The sequence below is a fragment of the Strix uralensis genome, chromosome 6, assembly GCF_047716275.1.
Source record: "Strix uralensis isolate ZFMK-TIS-50842 chromosome 6, bStrUra1, whole genome shotgun sequence".
Classification (NCBI taxonomy): Eukaryota; Metazoa; Chordata; class Aves; order Strigiformes; family Strigidae; genus Strix; species Strix uralensis.
Genome location: NC_133977.1, coordinates 24,637,455 through 24,658,907, shown reverse-complemented (window position 1 = coordinate 24,658,907; position 21,453 = coordinate 24,637,455). Strand labels below are relative to the sequence as shown.

At 33.4% G+C, this 21,453-nt stretch overlaps 1 protein-coding gene across 6 annotated transcripts in view; it reads right to left on the bottom strand.

The window, feature by feature from the left end:
- LOC141945317 (sodium channel protein type 1 subunit alpha) overlaps positions 1–21,453 on the bottom strand; it is a 102,603-nt gene that overhangs the window by 24,928 nt on the left and 56,222 nt on the right. For 4 of the 6 annotated variants that reach the window (XM_074873321.1, XM_074873318.1, XM_074873320.1 and 1 more), the window contains 10 exons: positions 20,935–21,315; positions 19,653–19,785; positions 18,560–18,798; positions 16,067–16,240; positions 15,056–15,412; positions 13,871–14,353; positions 10,276–10,393; positions 8,845–8,999; positions 7,407–7,580; positions 4,748–4,870 (listed from right to left, as the gene is read on the bottom strand). In XM_074873321.1, the coding sequence (XP_074729422.1) occupies positions 4,748–4,870; positions 7,407–7,580; positions 8,845–8,999; positions 10,276–10,393; positions 13,871–14,353; positions 15,056–15,412; positions 16,067–16,240; positions 18,560–18,798; positions 19,653–19,785; positions 20,935–21,315 (2,337 nt within the window). The remainder of the gene's footprint in view (positions 1–4,747; positions 4,871–7,406; positions 7,581–8,844; positions 9,000–10,275; positions 10,394–13,870; positions 14,354–15,055; positions 15,413–16,066; positions 16,241–18,559; positions 18,799–19,652; positions 19,786–20,934; positions 21,316–21,453) is intronic. The other 2 variants (XM_074873323.1, XM_074873322.1) reach the window with 1 other exon arrangement.

Here is a 21,453-nt window from a genome sequence, read left to right as displayed (position 1 = left end):
TAATTAAAATTTAAACTATATTACATATCTCATTCAAATTTCATTAAATTTTGTTCCTAAAAGTAAGGTTTTTCTTCAAGATACAACAAACACAAATCCAGATAAAAATATCAGTTATACAAGAAACTCCTTCAAAAGTTCTCTTCTAATTGTAGAATTACAGTCTAAGAAAAATCTCAAAATACTGAGATATTTCCTGTATGATTATGAACATATATATAGAGAGTCTTCTTACATCAAAGTTTGTACATTTTTTAATTGTCTTTCAGGAGACATAACACTTCTAATAGACTTTCCTTAAAACTCAAAGGTAATGAATAGGGTCACAGTCCTCAAAAAATCCTTCAAAGCACATATCTTTTGATCAACAAGATATATTCCTCTATATTTAAGAGAAACTTGCAGAAGATAGTGGATACAGTTTCTTGAGAGTGAATACATAATTCTTAACTGTGAGATAAGATGCTAAATTTAGTGAATGCTGTGTATGTTGATACATCATTTACACTGAAGCTATAAAAACCCCTGCACTAATGATACCCTCCTACACTTGCAAGGGTTGTAGTCTAAGAACTGGATTTTTCTAAGGATCTGATAGTGAATGTGAATAGTTTATATCACTGACATGTCTCCTGCAGGACATTACTAAATTCCAAGAAAGATATTACAAAAATAATACTGTTATTCGCATTCTATAAAAATTACAAAAACTAGTTTCCAACAAAGATGACTGAATTCAGATTACAAGAAAGGATTATATATGTTATATGATGTCTTGGGTTGTCTATATACACTTGGAGTGATTTACTTAATGTAACATATAGGGGATTAAAAATCATGCAAAAATTTAAACTGCAGTTGTATAAATATCTATAGTTGTGACTATTCAGATTATAGTGTTTGGTGTGTGCTTAATATATTACAAGTAATGTTCAAAACTTTCTATGGGATATTTTTGAATGCATGTAGCTGTAAATTGAGTAACAGTGTAAAGCACAGATCTTTCTAAAACAATGTAGAAACCACATTGAAATTTTTAAAGACAGACATTTTTTATCTGTTAAAAACGCATCTCTAAAATCTAAAAATAGCTGAGGTACCTTTCCCCTGAAAAAAGATCTTAAATAAATCTAAATAGCAATACTGATTTTCTCAAAAGTTTTCATGTTATTTCTGTAACATCAGAAATTTCTAAGGATTATTACCAAAGTTTTAAAGCAACTGAGAAGGGGGTGTAAGGTGAGTATATATAATCTAGTTTTGCTGCTACTGGGATTCTCAAATGAGATTGTTGCTCCTTCTAACCCTAAATACACAATGTAGTGATTAGTCACACTGTAATCATCAAGGGTAAAAAAGGGGGAAATACTGTACCCATAATACAGATAAGGGGAGGAACCAGTGGTCCACCCCATCCAAGCTGAAGAAAGGTTATCCTATATGAAATAGAAATATATAGCCTGTTATTAGTTGTGAATCTGTAATGACAGACACTTGATGTTATGTTTTATAACTTAGTCATATGAGAAATGTTTCTTTCCTACTAATGAAGTTTGGAGTACTCTTGAAAGTGCCTCATTATCGCTTTCCTGGTAAGGGAATCTAAGGAATAGCCATTGAATTTTAGAGGATATTTAAGACATCAAATACGCTAATTTAGTTTTACAATTTATGAAATTGGACTGGAAATTTGAAATACAGTAAATGTTTAAAGCCATCAGCCAGAAATATGCATAAGGCATGCAAAACTGAAAGTGCAAGTGGATTTCAGATTGTTTGCTGCCTTCTACTATTTCTCTAATAAATCAAGCACGGCATGACATGCTTTATTTTGTGAAATTGGACACAAATGCATGCTTTATTGTCACTTAATTCTCTAACTCAGCAAAGCAATGTATACCCAGTATTCTACATTTACAAGTAGCATACCAATTCAGAACTAGCGCAAAAGCATTATATTGCAAATACTAAAACGCTAAACAAAAAGCAATGGGTATATTCAAATCTCAGTTTGCAGATACGACTGCATAGTACCTCCACTGAGATGAGAATATAAACCCTAAGACAGAAATTTAACTTAAATTAAAGCAATTATTTACTTTGCCTTCCAGCATCTGGGTGGAGTCGGTTTTGAGATTCAGTATAGAAAGTACTAAAATTTCTCAGAATTCAGTATAGTAGCAGATATTTTAAATGCCTTTAATATGGCAAAAATCACTTCTGTGCTCAAGGCAAGCACAGGCTATGGACCACTTGTACCCTATTTTGGTGCAAGTGATTCATATATATTATATTCACTTTGAAAAGGAATTTAACCCATTTATGAAATAGCATAATTACAAAATTAAGTTGTAACTACAGAGTATAACTGTAGACTTACAAGAATATAACTTAAAAAGTGAAGTATGTTTCATATTTAGGGATAACAGAACAGTTATTAGTATTTACTGACTATGTAAAATTACTTCCGACTGACCAGAATGGTACACTTGTTTAAGAAAAAGATTGATCTTAAAGTAGCTGAGAAATTAGCAGATTGTTTTACGAAATAATGCAGAGCGTTTTACATACAGGGACTTTTGTGGAATATGTATGTTCTCTTAAATTTTCAAGGCAAAATTTGCATAGTATTGAACACAGAGGTAAACATTAAAATTATAAATACATGATGATTAAAAACTCAGCTTAATTTCTCACAGCTCAGTGTAGGTATAGGCAATATAAGAAAGCAAAGAGGTTTGATTTATTTTTGCTTTCTGTTGGCAGATAAAGGAATCTGTTTTTACAGATTTTTATTAAATGAACTCAGTTTCTGAGAAGACTGTAATTTGACTGTAGTCTTAGCATGAGCTGGTCAATTATTTATTATTTGAATCTTTTTACTGTTCGTGAGTCATTCATAAAGTAATGTTACTATCTGTCAATGAGCTGTTGTGAATACTTGCCAAGTGCTTTGGAAAAACCATTTTCAGAAGTGCATGTAACTAATAGTAAAGATAAGGCCTATACAGTTGGCCAGTCAAATTTGCTAAGTGACTGGAATCAGGTACTTCATTGATTATGATTAATATTGGAGGACAGAGCTGAAACCTTTTTTGCTTTTCCAGGCTTGTTTGTGATTCCTACAGAGTAAGTTTCTCATTAATTATTCATGTTGTGTATCTGAAATTCTAACATGTGATTGGGCTTCTGACATAGTCTCATAGTTACTCAGTGAGAAATAGGGGAAAGCAGTAAATTTCAAAAAACAGGTACTTTTCTTTGAGCATGAATATCCTAAATCTTTTAAGTGGAAAATTTACTAAGGCAATCATGTAAGGATACAGAAAAATGGAATAAAACATTTGGCAATCAATTTTGATGTTATCTTTCTGGAAATTATCTGTTTTTTCCAACTTCACCTAAAGAACTGCATTTCTTGTCCCTGTGTAACTTCTCTACTGGTCTCTAAGTCCTCCTGCAGTTGACCAGAACATTGTTAGAAAAGTAAAGCTGACAGCAAATTCCCGACATTTCTCTGCACAAAACCACATTTATCTGAATGTTCATGAACAGTAAGTACAAAAAAAGACAAAGAGAAAATGGCTAAATCAGTCATTCCAAACTTAAATGAAAATTTGTACATTCTGTAGTACTTGACCAGCTCTTACCCTGCTGAATATCAATTTGTGAATTTCAAATGATGAGAAAACTGTTAAAAGTCAATTTGCTATATGAAACTGAAATTTATTAATCTAGTAATCATTGGTTAACAATATTTTTTTCTGATGCATTCTGAAGTAGAAATATGTAGCCTGATTAATACAATTTAAAGAACAGAATTCTAAGCCTCAGTCTGACTTGATTAAGCTTAGATTTGTATTTAAAAGTTGTTCATTCCAGGCTATTCCACTGGTTTATAATTGACTTGAAATTCATTAGCACATTGTTTCCTCTTATGTTTCCATGAAGTAGCAAAAAGCATTCTCTCAAAACATATTTCAATCACATGCATATAGAGTTAGTTTGTATTCAGTGGCTTTAAGGAACAGAAGGTATAAACAAATGAAAAAATAAGTTAAAATGCTTTCTTGAGTGAGATGAATAGTAAGCAGGGCCTCTTAAGTTACTCAGAATAAGAAATAACCTTATATACATTGTACTGAATACTGAATAGGTTTGTTGAAATAAGAAAAACATTTACCTTACAAAAATAATAGTAGAGAAATCAAATGATTTGTTTTTAAAGTCAGCCAAACTCAGAAATAGATTTAAACCACTAGCAGGTATGAATATATCTCTAGTACCATCTAGTAAAATTCAGCAATGTTAGACCAAAGGTGGTTTATCAAATACAAAGAAAAATGAAGGATTTCAACCGATAACAGAAAATATCTTTATTTACTAATGCTAAATTAGATTCCTGTATAAATATTGTGATATGTTTATCAGTAAAAAATCAATAAAATCTTCTTACATTTTATTAAGAGTCTGTTAAGAGAATTCATAGTTGGTAATTTCAAAGCCTTATATGGAAAACTCCTGAGATTGGCTAGAAAGTAAAGTAACCTTCATGAATGTAACTTCTATGTGATACTGCATATGGATTTAGGTGAACTGATGAAGCATTTTGCTTATCTGTTAGTAAAAGATATGCAATAGATAAAAGGATAGTGCAGCCTTTCTGCATGGACTTGTCATTCCTTATTCTGCATGCATGAATTCTTTCTATGCATGCATAGTTTCAGATTCTTTCATGTTGTCTTACCCTCATGCCTTCAAATCGTGACAAAGCTCTTAGAGGTCTCAAAGCTCTTAGTGTCCTAAGGGACTTAATGGCACCAAGTTCAGAGTAACCCAATGCATTTGCTGTTAAGCTAACCAAAGAGACCTATATGAAAACAGGAAAGTAAAAATTATTATATTGTACATACTACTTTACATACCATAGATGTGAGATATAAACTTCTTTAGAAGAACCTAATTTTGGATCACTTTCTTCAGGAATAGCAAGTCTTTTAAATAAAAAAGAATAAAATAAAAAAAAAAGAAGCAGTAATATGAAAGAAGAGTAGGATAGGGAAATAAACAAAAATATCATAAGGTAACAATATCTGAAAATATTAACACTGCTGAGTTCCATATTTGCTAGTGATTTAAGGGGGTTTAAAACCACAAAAAGCAAATTAAATTAATCTCTCCTTTTTACCAATTTAATTATTGCTTTCACTTTTTCTTTGTTTTACAATGCTGTTGGGATCAGTAATTATAGTTGATAGTGCTCATTTGATTGCCCACAACTGATAGAGAAATGACTGAAGCCTGTTTTGAGTTAACAGATGGGTCACAGAGCAACATTGCTCCTCTGGAAATTGGTAGAAAGGATTAATTTATCTATATTCAGTTACACTGACTAATCCTTTTGCCTGACTGATGAATTTTTGTGCTCTACAGGCTGACAGTAACCTGGGTTATGCTATTTCTTAAAGACCTTATAAGAACAGTTCCATAGGTGGCAGAACTCCACAGGCCTTTATATATTCTATGTCCCTACATTACCTCAGTGAGAAATACCATATCGTCTACATTTGCTATGGCTCCTGTCCAAAATAATATGTTCTGTTTGTTTCCCATTTCCCCTAAATGGTCCTTCATTATGCTGTTCTAATTCCTTAACTTCTTATTGGGCCAAAAATAGCATCATGGTTTCATGTACTCTTTCATTATAAAGAACAATGCATCAGGTAAAGAGAACTCTGGGACAGTGCTCTTTATGAGTCATATTTAAAAACAAGCATTATATGTGAAATCTTTAGCTTTTAGAAGTTAATATCTTTTCTGTACTTGTCAATTCTGAGCTCTAGCAACCCACAAAACTAGGTTCTTCTGAAATCTGAATTTCTTTCTCCAGCACATTCATCATACTACTGAAAACTTTCAAGCTTTCAAGCTGCCATCATCTAGAACAAGATTAAAGAAAATATCCAGGTGTGTAAATCCAGGATTTAATCATGAGTTTATTCAGACACTTTATGCATTATACTTTCACAGAAAGAAGTATTCAAATCTTCACATTCACAAGATGTCTGTTTGGGATATTATGATCTAAATAAGGTCAAATATTAGTGAAAATGAGTTTAGAAAAGGAATAGGCACTTCTGCTTGCATGCTTCTTCAAGCTTTTTTGTTATAGGTGCCACTTAGTTACCCATTTTGAGAAGAATTAGATACTAAAGAACAGAATTGTTTTCCAAAGAGATGGTACTTTCTTTGTACGAGTATTATGTTTGAATGTGGTCGTCTGTAGTTGTATATGTGAAGTTGAATCCTAGATATATTTAATCCATAATATATTTAATCTATAATATAATATAGGCACCCATCACAGGACAAAGCTTGAGGAAGTAAACTGCTTTGATTAGACTTTGTACGCTGAGAACACATTCAGAAACTGTTGGATTTTTAGCTATTCTTTGGGTCAATAACTGCATGAGCAGTTCACCTTTTACCTATATGGTGTCTGTTTCTAAGTCATTGAAACCAGGACAAAATGCAACTTAATTTTAAAATTGAGCTTGTTTAATATTTGGTTTTCCTAAGTTTTACAAGTCTATCTTAAAATTGTAGCGACTAGTTGTGGTTTTGTAATTAGCTAAAATATAGTATTTTAGTTTCACACACAGAACTTCATAAACTGCAGAAACAGTATGTGTTTCTGTACACTGGAGGTTTTCTCAAGGGCATATACTTATGACATTTCTTCTTAAATTCTCTGTAACTGTATTAGTGCATCAAGAAATAGTCTCCCCCACTTCACAGCATAGCACAGCAGAGTTATAACTATGACACTTGCAGGAAAGATTATTGAGCCTGATTTCAAACGCAGTCTTCTGTGAAGACTGCAAGTTCAGCAATATTTATTGGACTTTAATAGTAAGCAAGCCACACCACCAATGCTACAGATACATCTTGCATTCTGTGTAAAACCATAATTCAGCCATATGCTGAAATTTGTGGACATGACATTCATTTTCTTGCCAGAGGAGCTTTAATTCAGATGTGTATCTGATGTCTAGTGGACCAGACACCCATCTAAATGTTGGCTGGGACTTAGACCACAGCAGGAGGGAAGGTGGGTCTGAAGGTGAGAATGAGCAGCCAAGGATAGAATGGAGGACAGCACAGCCTCTTTCAACAGCAGTGTTGGGATAAACTTTAACTGCTTGTGGGGCTACCATGTGAGGGAAGACAATATTGTAAGTATAAAGTGAAAGACAGAAAAACATGGAATTTTTTCCATCTCCCTTACTTTTTCAATTGAAAAATAAACTAGTTGGTATGCATAGATATTATGGTTGTAGAGCAAGCAATTAAAAAAATCAGATAAAATAAATATAAAAGTAACACCTAGGAAATGTATTACATACATCAACAATCAGGAAGTCCAGCCAGCACCAGGCATTAGTAAAGTATGTTTGATAGCCATAGGCCACCCACTTAAGCAGCATTTCCAGAATGAAAATGTAAGTGAAGACCTTGTCAGCATATTCCAGCATGGTTTTGATAGTTTTACGCTGTTCAATATATATGTCTTCAAAAGCCTGTGAGTAAAAAAATTCAAAGATATTTGTTATTCCCTTTTGTTACTGCACACACTTCAGGTTGTAACCAAATAAAAAAAAAAAAAGGGCAACAAAAAAAAAGGAAACAATCTTTCTTCAAGAAAATGCATGGGAGTGTCACTTTTATCTAATGTTATTTTCAAATATTTCTAAATCACAGGGAAGGTGTCACATGCTGTTGAATAAAAGCTGCCTATTTGATGGTTGTGTCGATATTAGACCAAACAAAAGCAGAGTGATTCTTAAAGATTTAATCAAAACTAATGATAGGTAAAATCATAAACAGCTAACCATTAATGGTATTTTAAAGTGTTGGGAGTGATTTAAAAAGTTTATAATACAACTTTGCAACACGATTTTCTTTTTAATGATGTAGGAACTTGAGTAATTTACCAAAGGGTAATTGCATCTACCAGGGTAGATGCTGGATCTAAGAAACTTCAGTTCAAGTTGTATCCAGGCTCACCTTTATTTAACACCTCATCTCCAATTTCTTTATTCTTTGTCATTATTTGTATTTGTGAAATAACATATTATTGATATGCTTTGTTTCTTTTATTGTTATAGATTTATATTGTGGTTGGCTTCTTTTTAGTCTGCCCTCACATACTTGTTAAACTTAAAGCAAATTCATGTTTTTACAGATATCCCTTTAGTCTACATGAGTATGAGTCAGTAGAATGAATTAGAAGCATAAATAATAAATTCGTATTCTTAAAAGGGAATAATTACAAACACACAGTCTTAATCTTTCTTGTTTTTCTAGCACATAACATTTATAAGACTGTGTAAGCCAGCTCTGGCTCTTCCAAGGTATTGTGAGCTGTTTATGTCATTACAGTTACTTCCAAACTCTTTTTTTTTCACCAATGACAGTTTTTTTTCCCTGAGTCATATCAGTAAACACCAGTAAAACTAGAGAGCAAACTCAAATAACAAAGTTAAATATGTTCTCTTTGCAAGTTGTCCCTCTTCCTGCTTCAGGTGTATCACTATCATTTTCAGCAAAGGAGTTAAGCTCTCTCTAACCAATTATGTCTATTCTTTTTTTTGACATATTGTTGAGAAGAGACTTTTTCTACCATTCTTTCAAAGGCCTGACTAAAATGTAGCCCTGTCATTTGAAGACATGGAATTGTGTGTTCTTTCTGGTGCAGAAAACTACATTAAAACAATGTTTGAAGAGTCAACTTTTAAGAAGTTTTCCGACAACATTGTGACACTCTGTTCATGTTTCACTTACCAGAGCTCCACTACTGAGGAGAATCATAAAGACAATGAAAGTCTCAAACCAGTTGTGTTCAACAATCTTGAAGCAGGTTTTTCTAAGGTTCCACCACTGCTTTCCTCTCCCTTCTTCTATACTTACTTGACAGCACTTGAACCTTCGTACACAGCCTTTAAAACAGTGTATACATTGAGGGGAAAAAAAAGAAAAATATATTTTGTTGAACTGCATTAATTTTGGTTATGCATTCTGTATATGATACAATGCTACCTTTCCAGAAGCTGTGCTATTTAGTAATAACTCAATACATTTTTACCTAGACAACCATTTTTTTAAGTGTTATGAAACTGTACTTTCTTTTGTTTGGGATACTAAATTCAGGCAATGTTGCATTTACTGTATGAAAAAATGTAAGCCTCCTATCTGAGTTCTGAGCTTTTCAGTACCAGATAACTTCTCTAACTTGTGCCCTTAATTTATTTAAGCTTTTATGATTTAGCTGCTGACTTGGTTTTGTTTCTTCTTTCATTTAGGTAGAAAAATACTAGTAATCAATAATGGTATTTTATTTGCCAAATCCAAGTCTATTACAGAACTACTTCTTATAGTTCAGTGTAAATTTCTAAAGAAGTGACTGTTGTCATGTCCAGAAATAATCCAACCCCAGCAGTGACGGTAGCATTTATTTTCCAAATTCTAAATCTAACTTTTGCTTACAGATACCAAAAAATGGCATTTGTATCCTTACTTTTATACTGTTTTAAACCTATTCCTTTCCCTACTTCCTTCACATGCATACATCCATAAGGTTTATCACAAGGAAATGCCTTTGCAAATAAAGTTTATGACCAGATTCTTGTTTTATTGAGTTGTGTAAAAGGGCCAATAGAAGGAAGCATGAAAGATGAATGAGTCCACCAGTTGAGAGTGTTCTTGCCCCAGGTGGCACAGAAAGGCTCTTCCTTCTCTTTTTGCCAATTTGTAGAAGGTCCGTTTAGCATTTTGCACAAGACCATCCAGGTGCAGTTTTTATTTACCACTCAACAGCTGTTTCAGTAATGTATACTTTATAAAGCACTTTGGTAGATATCTATGAAGAGTAGTATAAAAATAGTGTGTTACTTTATTATCAAAGAGACTATAACTAAACTCAGAAAGTACAGTAGTGCATACTAAAATAAAACTTTCAGTAATATATTTTTATTATTTTAAAAATAATTATAATTTTCTGATAAAATGTTTTCTTAATTCTTTATCTGATATATAGTCTAATTGTGGTATGAGTATTCATATGGTAAATTATGGTCTAAAAGTACTATTGCTAATAATAATAGTTTAAATATTAACAGAAGAGTAATTCAATACATAAATATTAATACTTAGTTTAAATAGATAATTATTCCACATTTAATTAACAAGCATTATTAGTATTTTTGTTTCAAACACCTTCTGTGAAGCAGGCTTCTGGCTCCTGGGCTTCTTCAGGTTCAGCTTCTGGTTGCTCTTCTGCAGGAAGTCCGATATCAACTGTGCTACCTTCGGACGAACTAGACAAATTCAGCTTCTGTAAAGGCAAAGAAAAAGCATCACAAATACACAGTAAATATTTTTAAGGCAAATACTAGTAGTTTTCAGAATAAGTAAATAATTCTGCCATAGTTTTGAATGTTATAGTATTCAACATAAGTAAATTGCTGATAAACGTGTGAAATTTGTACAGTCTTTGGTTTTCCTTCTGCATTGTATGGATCCATTAAATAGAAGATGTATCAGCGATATATAAGGCTTTAAACAAAATCATGCTTTAAACTGAAAAATATGAATGATGATGCTAAGCCTGCAAAGATTTTTTTCCACAACTAGCCATAAGTGGCAATGATCTCTTGACCTACATAGAAATAATGAAGGCTAAATATATATGCAGGAATCTGTAACATCTACTGAAAAGCAAGTAAGAGCCTAAATATAACTATATAAATGAGGCAGGAGCTCAGAGGAATGAGGGAAAAAAGCACTGATCAGCAGAGAAGGCTGTACTTTAGAGGACAGCAAGTCCAGATTAAAATTGCTGAAAGTCTAGCTCAGAATGAAGCAGAAGCTGCATACAATAAGGCTGAGGTAGCTTAAGGATGGCCCATAAAACATCAGATTGTGTTTTATAACCTAATCAAATTTTAAATAACATGATGGTCATAAAGAGAGAGAAGTGGAAGGTGGAAACCAAATTTTAAAAAAATGAATGCATTTAAGTTAATCTTCATCCTAAAAATTCTAAAACTGTTGTAACATGCTGCTGGGCCCTGGCTGCAATCTAGCTGTTTGGTATCATGGCTAAAGATTGGGTAAAAATTGTGAAGAAAACATATTTAAGGATGTAGAGGTAATCAAAATACTGGAATAAATGCAATATAGGTTCATCAGTGTTTGCTTGGAGCAGACTTTTTGATATTGAGGACAAAAATTCCCCAAACCCTAACAAAACTCTTACTAAATCAGTAGCCAGTCCATTTTTCAGTAACAATTCCAGGACTCATTGAGTTGCATGGGGCTTAATAAAACTGCTAGTATTTTAAGTAACTAGGTTTTAGTTAATTTAATCTTGTGATAACTACAGAGGTTGGAAGAACAATGTTTCAGCTTTGTCAGGATAATGGGTTGATGTATCCAGTTTCAGGCTCTGTCATTATTTGTCACAGGAACCAATTTATAGAGGGTTTTTTCCAAATTACATTAGAGTTGCTTCTCTGATATTTTTACAGAAATATTGTATACTTCTAGTAATCCAATTTTCACAAATCATCCTTTGCAATATGATTTACCACTTTTCAGAATAATTCTGAAAATATTTTTCAAAATTTTTCCAAAGCTCTTTCATTTTTGGAAAAAAAACTTTCCATTTTATTCTCTATTTTCTTCTAAGAAGATTTTTCTGTATTATTATTGTCAGCTACTTTTTGAACACTAAAATTAAGCTCTTTGAAATTAACAGTGTAATTAATAATTTTAAGAATATTTATTTTTTACTTTGCTAAGGGAGAAAAGAGTACTCAGCTGAAAAACAAAAGAAAACAAAACAAAACAACACCACCACCCACTCACCCACCCCCATCCCCCGACATCCCCCACTTTTAGAGCAACAGGGTCCTGGCCAGTACTTTAAAACTCCAAGAATAGTGCTGAAAAGCTCAGTATGGTCTAAAGCCAGCTGGAACTCACCTGTTAGTGCCCTATGGCCTGAGAAGCAGGGAATCCATACAGTCTTTTCTAAGTAGGCTCTCATCAAAAACAGTTAATTCAAAGGTTCTGCTGTTCTGGTGTTTATAATTTTTGTCTACATTCCCATTATACTAGCAGTCAATATAGAATAAGGAGTTGGACTCAAATCCGAAACAGCTGGATGCATTTTCCACAGAAAACTACATAACAGGGCTGCTCTTTCATAAGCTTCTGGAGGAAGTCAGAAATGTCATAGTACTTTCTCAGTGGGAGAAAATTAACCCTGGTCCTACAAGTAGCAGCGCATTACAGAAAGCTTTCCTAAACTGAATCTATTCAGTCATAAACCAGCTTGTGTTACTCCATTTGACTGACTGCCTGATCTATGTTGGGTTGGAAGACTGGACTGGACTGGCCAGCATCAAGGTAATTGTGGGGAGAGTAGGTGACCAGTCATTTTTCTCCAATGGATCTTTGTTTAAATGTTGTTTTATTTAGAAATTTTTTCTGCTGGGGCAAGTTTATAATGTATTCAGATAGATTCTTATAACCTCTATTCTGGCAGCGGTCCAGAAGTTTGAGTCAAAGCCAAATTATAATATATTTTGGCTAATATTTAACAGGAAAAGAAATATTAATGCTTCAGATATTAATTGGGAAATGGAAACTGTCTCTGAAATAGGTTGTCATGGGGAGAGGGTGTTTTGTATAGGTGTTCTTTCTTGTGGGAGGATCCAAAGTTTACACTTAGCTTAACACTGGGTTTTTGTTGAGAACACTAGAGGGCTTGCACACACTGAAGTGACTGCAGTACAGAATTCAGCTAGTGTAACATTAGGTGTCTAAAGTACTGTTTAGCAATACAACAGTGGGGAGAGAAGATGAGCTATCTCAGAAAGAAAATGGATTGCTACCAGAATGGAAACTAGCTAGTTTAAGGTTGAGGTTCCTCAAGTCAGAAAATTTAATTTGTTAAGTGTCTGGAAAGATAATTTTCTGATTTGACTAAAATGTCAACAGACTAAGTCACTGAGGGTGTAGTTGTTTGCAAATTATGTTATCAAATAAATTTAAATTATTTTGTTAAAATAGCTACAGACAAAAAGTCATGTAAAGGAACAGTTATAACCTTAATATGTTTTTTAAAAATACAGTTATCAACAAGGCTTTATATCTATAGCCTGCTTTGGCATTTCCTTAGCAACATGAGATATTTTCATCTGTTGATACTGTTTTTCAGTTTTAACAACTAAGTGAATTTGAAGTATATGGAAGTGTCTAAGGTTAAAACTTCTTTTTATGGGAAACTAGGTCTAGAAGAGCTGACATTTTTAAAATCTAAAAGAATTCCAGTGTCTAAAGGAAATACATGAACTATTTCTATGTTTTGTGGTTTATACCTGCTCATACAAAAATCCCATAGAAGTGGATTTTTTTGAGTGGCAGAGAGAAGATGTATAATGCTCCTCATGGGAACCGTGTTACAGGAGGCAAACAAAAGTTTCTGGTGGAGTAAGGCTATAGCTAAGGCACTGCCCTGCTCTACCAGTTGTTGCAACTACCATATGGACCATAAACAGTTCTTATGGATTAGTTTGGTGTCCCATTGCCTGGCCTCTTATTTCCTGTTGGAGAATGTAATTTTTAACCCTTCCTCACCCTTTTGTTCATCAAGAATTAAACCCTTCTTTATACACTCATTTATACCTATGTACAAAGAAGTGTCAACATAACAATTGATCAAGAACCAAATACACTGGCTTATGCTGAAAAAAAAACCCCAAACTCAAAAGATCAGAGAGAAATGCACAAAATATCTAAATACCTCTTTGCTTTCTTCCAGGTCTGATTCACTACTAAATTCCTCTGTGTTTAAATTTTCAAAGTCAGATTCACCCACAGCAATGGGCACTGTCACAGTGAGGCTTGGGTTGTTTATGAATGACATGTAATCACTCTCGTCTATTATATATTTTTCCACACTGCTACCTGTGCCTATGCCACTAGTTGTTCCATTCACATCTTTAATATAGTCGTGGTCCTTGCTTAGTTCCACGGTTGTGTGGTTAGAAATACAACTGTTTTTGTTGTTCAAATCTTCAAGTGGTTTGATTTCATCTAAAGCTTTTTGTTTTTTAACAAAAGCTTTTTGGATGAATTCACGTGCTTTTCTTTTTACATAATCTATGCCCTTCTGCATTCTTGCTACAGCAATTTGGAGATTATTCATTTCATTGTCATCATCTGTCACGGCAAGGTTGTCTGCACTAAATGAGCTCAAGAGCAAGGCCAAAAATAGGTTCAGTACCTGCAGAAAGACAAAAAACATTCTAGACTTTATCTGAACAAAGAAAATTTATTTTATTAAAAATTGTCATATTAGTGACTTCAAAGACTGAAATTCCAATAATTCACCAAAACCAAAGAAAAGCACCCTCAAAACTTTTTCTCTTCTCCATAAAAAACTAAACTTTTAAAATTTTGCTTAGGTCCTGTTCACTATTCAAATATATTCCCACAACTGACTAATATCTGTAAATGTGTCTTTAAATCCCCACAGTATATAAATATTTTGGTGCCAAATCTTATAATCTAAAAATGAAGATAACAGATTTGCTATTCAGCATCATTAAAAAGTTTAATTTATCCCATCACACAGAAGAAATTAGATTATTTAGGTGACTAATCATATGGGATAAATAATAAAAAAATTCACAGCAAATGGTTTATAAAGAACCATAAACTAAAATTATTTGAAGCACAAAATATTTACAAAGAGCCAAAAGACAAATTAAGAATGTGACTAAGTGCTCACTCTAACATTCTTAGGATTTTGATATTGCAGAATACTTTGTTCTCAATCCAAGAAAGCTCTTAAGCTTAACTTTAAGCATTGCTTGAAACACCTGCTTAAGTGCTTTATTGAAGCACAGCCAGAGCACTTAGTTCACTTCAGGATTGAGCCCACTCTACTGCCAAATAATTATTTGCCAACACTTTGTTTACATACCACTAGGTTTCCAATCACCATGACCATCATGAAGACAGTAAGGCACATGGCTTGGCCAGCAACTTCCATGCAGTCCCACATCGTTTCTATCCATTCTCCACACAGCACTCGAAATACTATCAAAAAAGAGTGAAAAAAATCTTGCATGTGCCAACGTGGAAGCACACAGTCACTTGCAATTTTGCAGACACATTCCTTGTAGTTTTTCCCAAACAGCTGCATCCCAACCACAGCGAAAATGAACACAATGATGGCCAGCACCAGGGTCAGGTTACCCAGAGCTCCCACAGAGTTACCAATAATTTTTATCAGCATATTTAGTGTTGGCCAAGATTTTGCCAATTTGAAAACTCGTAACTGGAAGAAAAAAAGAAAAATATTGTTAGGACAACCAGCAAGAAAGACACAAAAATATTTTAAAGTTAGTTTGTGGAACGATATTACTGCAAAATATGCCATGAGTATGACTGTTCAGAGGGTATCCTCTTGTCTAAAAGCATGAAGATGGAAGGTTCAGTCAACAAAATTTTGTGAAGTTAGAGCTTGATATCCTCAGAGCATAGTTTTTACCGAAGGCCAAAGAAGCTACCAGTCATAGTAGATGGAATTTAAAATCTAGTGTTCATCTGTTAAAATTATCTGGGCCACTTTTCTACTGGTCTTTGTAGAACAGATCATTGCTGTTATGCCAATCAGAGCACAATACATCTAGTGAATCGATTTGTTTCTGCATAGCAGGATGTTTAAAGTGTGTATATACAATAAACACATGGGAAATAGGCCCAGGGCACCCATTGCTACCTATTTGTCTGGATCTTTATCAATTTCCATTGAAAACACTAAGATATCACAAGTAATAAGGATTTGTACTAATGAAAGAGACATTAGTATGTGGCAAATATCAAGCAAAATCAAACAAAATATCAAGCAAATATCAAGCAAATTTTTACAGAAAAAAAAATATTTTAATGAAGGTCCATTGAAAAATCAGTGCAATTGATGTATATTTACCAATCTGAATGATCGAAGAACTGAGAGTCCTTCCACATTTGCAAGACCAAGCTCAACCAAGCTAAGGGTTACAATAAAACCATCAAAAATATTCCAGCCTTCCTGGAAATAATAGTAAGGATCCATTGCAATTATCTTGAGAAACATTTCTGCTGTGAAGATTCCAGTGAAGACCTGAATTCAAAAGGCATTTTGTTATTTCATTGTGAAATATAATATTACAGATCTAGCTGTTGTCTAAGTTCTTAATTCAAGCTACATATCTGCAATGTCTTATCCAAAACTGATACTCAAAAATAGTTGTGTACTGTAGTGAATTATTATGCCCACCTTCCCTTAACAAATGCCATACAAACCAAGCAATTTTTTTCAATTAATTAAATTTTATGCTAAACAAATTACACAAACTTCTGGTTTATAACATTTATAATAGAATTTCAACTCTATCAGGATATGGGCTTTCTCATGTACTGTATGAACAAAATCCCAAATTTGATTTTCACAACATAAACCAGAATACTTTCCAAGAAATTACACGGTATAACATCTTTCTTGTTATACTAACTACAGTATACAGCAGCATGAATGAGGCCAAATCTAAGACTCCAGAAAGGTAGCTCCTTTGCTAGTATAACCTGCCATAATCCCATTCAGTTTAACAGAGATACAATTTTTTATAGCAGATGGGGATCAACTGAGATACAACAATTTGCTGAAGCTGAGGAACTTCTATCTGGGTGTTGCCAGTAAGTTCAGTGAAGTTTATTGGCTCAATCATCTTGATGTCGGGAATAAAAGAGCATTTAAGAATGCATTTTAAACATGATATTGCTGGTAATGGTTTCTCATCATGGGATGCTACGCTGAATGAAGTAGGAAACATATTTAGGAGCCACCAAGGCAGTGACCCTGAGTAGCTTTGAGAGAAGCTTTAGAAGAATTTCCTGTCGGATAGGAATGTACTGAAGCCACCATTAAAGGCTACCTGAGCCCTGGTCTTAAATGCTTTCTTTTTTGGTTTTGATAACCCATTTTCAAGCAAGCTGAACAGAAAATGGGACAACTAAAGAGAATAAACTAACTGGGAAAATCAGGAGATGGACAAGAAGAGTTTGACAACTTCTGCCTAGGAACACCAACACTCAAGATAGATTTTATTACAGTCTTTAAATACATTCTAGATATAAACACCAGAGAGGGAAAGGTGACTATTTTTTAAGCTACAGGATTGGAACCATTGAGGAAGAGGTAGGACTGAATGAATACACTTTGAAATACTGACTTAGGTTCCTAACGATCAGGATGGTGAGGTTCTCAAGGAGCTTTAAAGTGGAACTACTGGAGCAGGCGAACCTTGAGAGCCTCTATATTGCAGAAGGGGTTTATGTCAGGGAGCCTAAGACTGGAAAGGTGTGGTGTTTATAGCCAGGTTCTCTTGCACTCCCTTTGTAGTCAGATGTACACCAAGATTTATATGGCATTTTCTTGGTTGTAAAACAAACCTATACAATGCTATAATACAAGATTTTACATTTTATTAGGAAACTCAGATTGAGAGTTTCCCTTGCATATATGAAAACCAGCTATGCATTTATCTTTCCATCTAAATCCTGTAGTTATTTACATGATCTGAGATATTTTTCCCTCATTACAAAACAAGGATAATTAAAAATCCCATTATAAGAAATCAATTCTTAAAATAAGGGACAAAGTAGGACTGCAGCTGCAGATACGTCTATGTGATCAAACTTGTCAGTTCAAAAGCATCAGAGATACAAAAAATTAACTTCTGAATTCTTTAATAATTTATCTTTTTGATGTAGAAGGGAGAAAATATAGTTGACAACATAAGAAAAAGATATCTTACTAATTATCTGATCATAAAAAATATAAAAACTATAAAAACTATAAAAGGAAAAAGTAATGCAGGATATTTTTCATAGTTTTACATAAGGCATATAAAGAAAACAATCCACATATCCAGATAAAAAGTCTTTTACAGAAGAAAATTCTAGAAATGCTTTTAAATGGCTCTTTTAGTGGTTGTAAACCCGTGCTCTGGAAACAGAGAAATTAACAATACATTCATAATTTAAAGATTTATTTTGTATTGATTGAAAAAGTTACACTGCTTTTATTTGCATAGTGTCTTTTTCATGGAAGTAATGCATTTCCTAGTTTAGTAGTTAGACAAATCAACTTCTGTTTAAGATGAACTTTACTTAATATAGCATTGGTGCCATTTTTAAAATTTTTAATTTGGCTTTGCAGAACACTGCAATATATTGATTTGAAAGTATCCTAAGTTACATGAGCCAGGGTTGGCAGTGAAATTTCCAAAAATGTTCTGATAGTCATTATCTGGAGGCCAGTAAATGTCCAATAAATCTACTTTCTGAAGGGGGAAAAAAAAAAAAGGCTGTTAAAAATCCTTTCTGTTATTTCAGACATACTTCCTTCCGAATCATGATCATAAAAACCCAACACACTTACCAGATTTCCAACTGAAAGTACATTATTGAATTCTTTGGTCATCGGGTAATGTTCCATAGCCATAAAGAGTGTATTTAAAACAATGCAAATTGTAATAGCCAGATCAACAAAGGGGTCCATTACCACTAAGTTGACAATATGTTTTACTTTTAACCAATGCGGACTGCAGTCCCAGATCAAGAAAATATTTGCAAATTTATACCAACATGGTGGGCATTTCTGTCTTGATTCTTCGAGTTCTGTGGGAAAAAAATGTTCATACAAGTAACTATATGATTGCTCTAACATTCCTCAATCCTGTATGAATTGTACTAGTCAACTTGTCAGTCTGTACTGGTACTGATTAACCTGCTATAGACCCTTTTTTACAGAGTTTTTCAAGAAAGTCTTTAAAAATTACTATCAAATATATTTATTTTGTTCAAAGCTTATCTCTCTAACATAACTTCTTTGTATTCCAATCACTATGCTGATCAGTATCAATTTATGCATTGCTTTATATTATATATTTAATTGTTCCTTGATTACACTTCAGCCTGTTCCTCCCACTTACTGTTCTATTATGTAAATATTTTTATTTTGAAATTTGTGGTGTTTAGGTAAAAATTTTCAATACAATTTTCATTCCTAGTTAAATAAAAACCTATTTTTATCACCTAGAACAGCACTTCTTTAAAGAGTAACTGAATAAATATAACCACTAAAAATACATATATATTTTAAAAATGGTTGCATATATTTGGAAAATGTTCAGTGGCCTTTTTGTGTCCAATAATATATTTTTAATTTCTATGCATAAGCATCCCCTCAGTTATGACCATGAAACATAATTCTGTAGTCCTGATGATGACATGAGGTAGGTGCTGGCAAAACAATGAGATAGAAATGCTTACTTACATAATAACTTCAATGCTTGCTTATGTAATAACCTTAATGAGTAAAGAGGTTTACGTTTACTGATAAGTATGTGCCCATTTGTGGGATGGTATCTGTTAATAAACCTAATATAAATCAGTTTTTAAGTTTCAACTCAAATTTTCAGAAGTCCATTGGAAAAAAAGGTATTAAATATTAAGCTATGTGCAGCACACACCTTCCACAGTGTTTGTGAGAATGCTAGCAATACTCATGGCTCTTTCCCTTAAAGCTGGATCTTCCAGGAAGTCCATAGAAACGTGAAAAGAGCTTGATATTCTCTTCCTCATTTCTGTTTCTGTAGTGGTGCCCTATACAGAGAACAATAATACATGAGACCATGTTGGAGAAATGAGACAAGCAAATACTGTATAGAACCCTGTTATTAATGTCTTAGCTTGGATACGTGCTTCGTGCACTTCAATTTTTATCATGTCAGACTTTTATCACTTTTTAGTATCTTTTAAATAATTTTTAAAAGGTATGATGCAGTAGTTACCTACTGTTCAACACTGAGAGATTTTATTTACTTAACTTTTGCATTTCCTTCCTTTAAGCTATGAAAAATGATTTAAACAAATGGAAAAGGAATGAGTTCAAAATATTGTATAAAATTTTTGCAAACTGTAATTTTTTCCTTACTACTGCTGATGGAATATTCTGTAGCAAGTAAGAAAAGTCTGACTTCCTCATGCTTCCTCATGCTAGTATTTTTTTAGTAATGTGAGTAGACAACTTCGAACTAAGCAAGAATTTTTGTTGAGACATCTTCTCTTACCTTGTATATGGTAAGAGAATGGCAGCAATATGTGCTGCACATATGTTCACACAGACATTTGTATTTTTGGAAGTATGTATTGATATGTGCTCTTCCAATGAACTATTTGTTATCTACACTACAGCACTCCACCAGCAATGGATGGAAAATATATAAGAATGAGAAATAAATTATAATAAGAATTGACAACTTTCTTACATTTTCAATGGGGCTGATAAAGAAGAATGTGATCAAAATTAATTAATAATGTTAATTTTGATAAAGTGGTATATAGCAGCACCATATTGCTGATTGCAGTTATATGATAATATTTTTGTATATTTTGTATTTCCAATTGTATAGCAACTATGATTTTGCAGACCATAGCCAGATGGCCCTTTAGATCAACAAAAGTAAAGTATAGCACAGTAAAGCATAGTGCTTTTACAAATGTGTAAGTAAATTAATATTTTATTACTTGGAAACTGTGAATTGCATTTGTTAGTTATGAGAATATTTGTAAGTAAATGCTTAGGCTGCAAACATATCTTAACTGTTTTATTTATTAGAGATTTTACAAGATGCAGGAGCATTCACAGCTTGACCAACCAGGAAGCATTGCCAAGGGTTCCATTCTGTAGAAAACACTGGCTGGTGCAGTAAGAAAAGGCCACGATGCCTAAGCTATTTAAAACTTTCTTACATTGTCATCAGTAGCTGGTTTATCTATTATCACCTCTGGCAGAAGCTGTCCAACAGGCGATGTAGGAACAGATGGTCCACCAACCAGGGAAACCACCCCATTGCAATCCACAGTGCTGTGCATCTTCCCATTCACTGGAAACACTGCCAACATCCTGGATGACCTACTGGCCTGACTAATGTTACTGTTGCGCCGTTCACCGTGCCTGCGCGGCACAAAGAGAGAATCTCTTCTGCTATCATTGTCTTCAAAAGTGCTGTGCTCATCATCAGCAAAGTCATTTTCTGATCCTATATCCTTTGCTCTACCTCTGAAGCTGAAAAGACTTGTTCTGCTGTTGCGCCTTGGAGAAAACAGGGAGCCGCGAATGCTCAGCAAAGACTGCAGGCAAACAAAATTTGTGATTATTGGCTGAAGCCTTCAAACTTAGCATTATTATTAGGATAGCATAGGGTTGTTGTTTTTTTTTTTTTTTTCTCTTAAATGAGAGTAACCATTTTTCCCAGAAGATAATCTCAC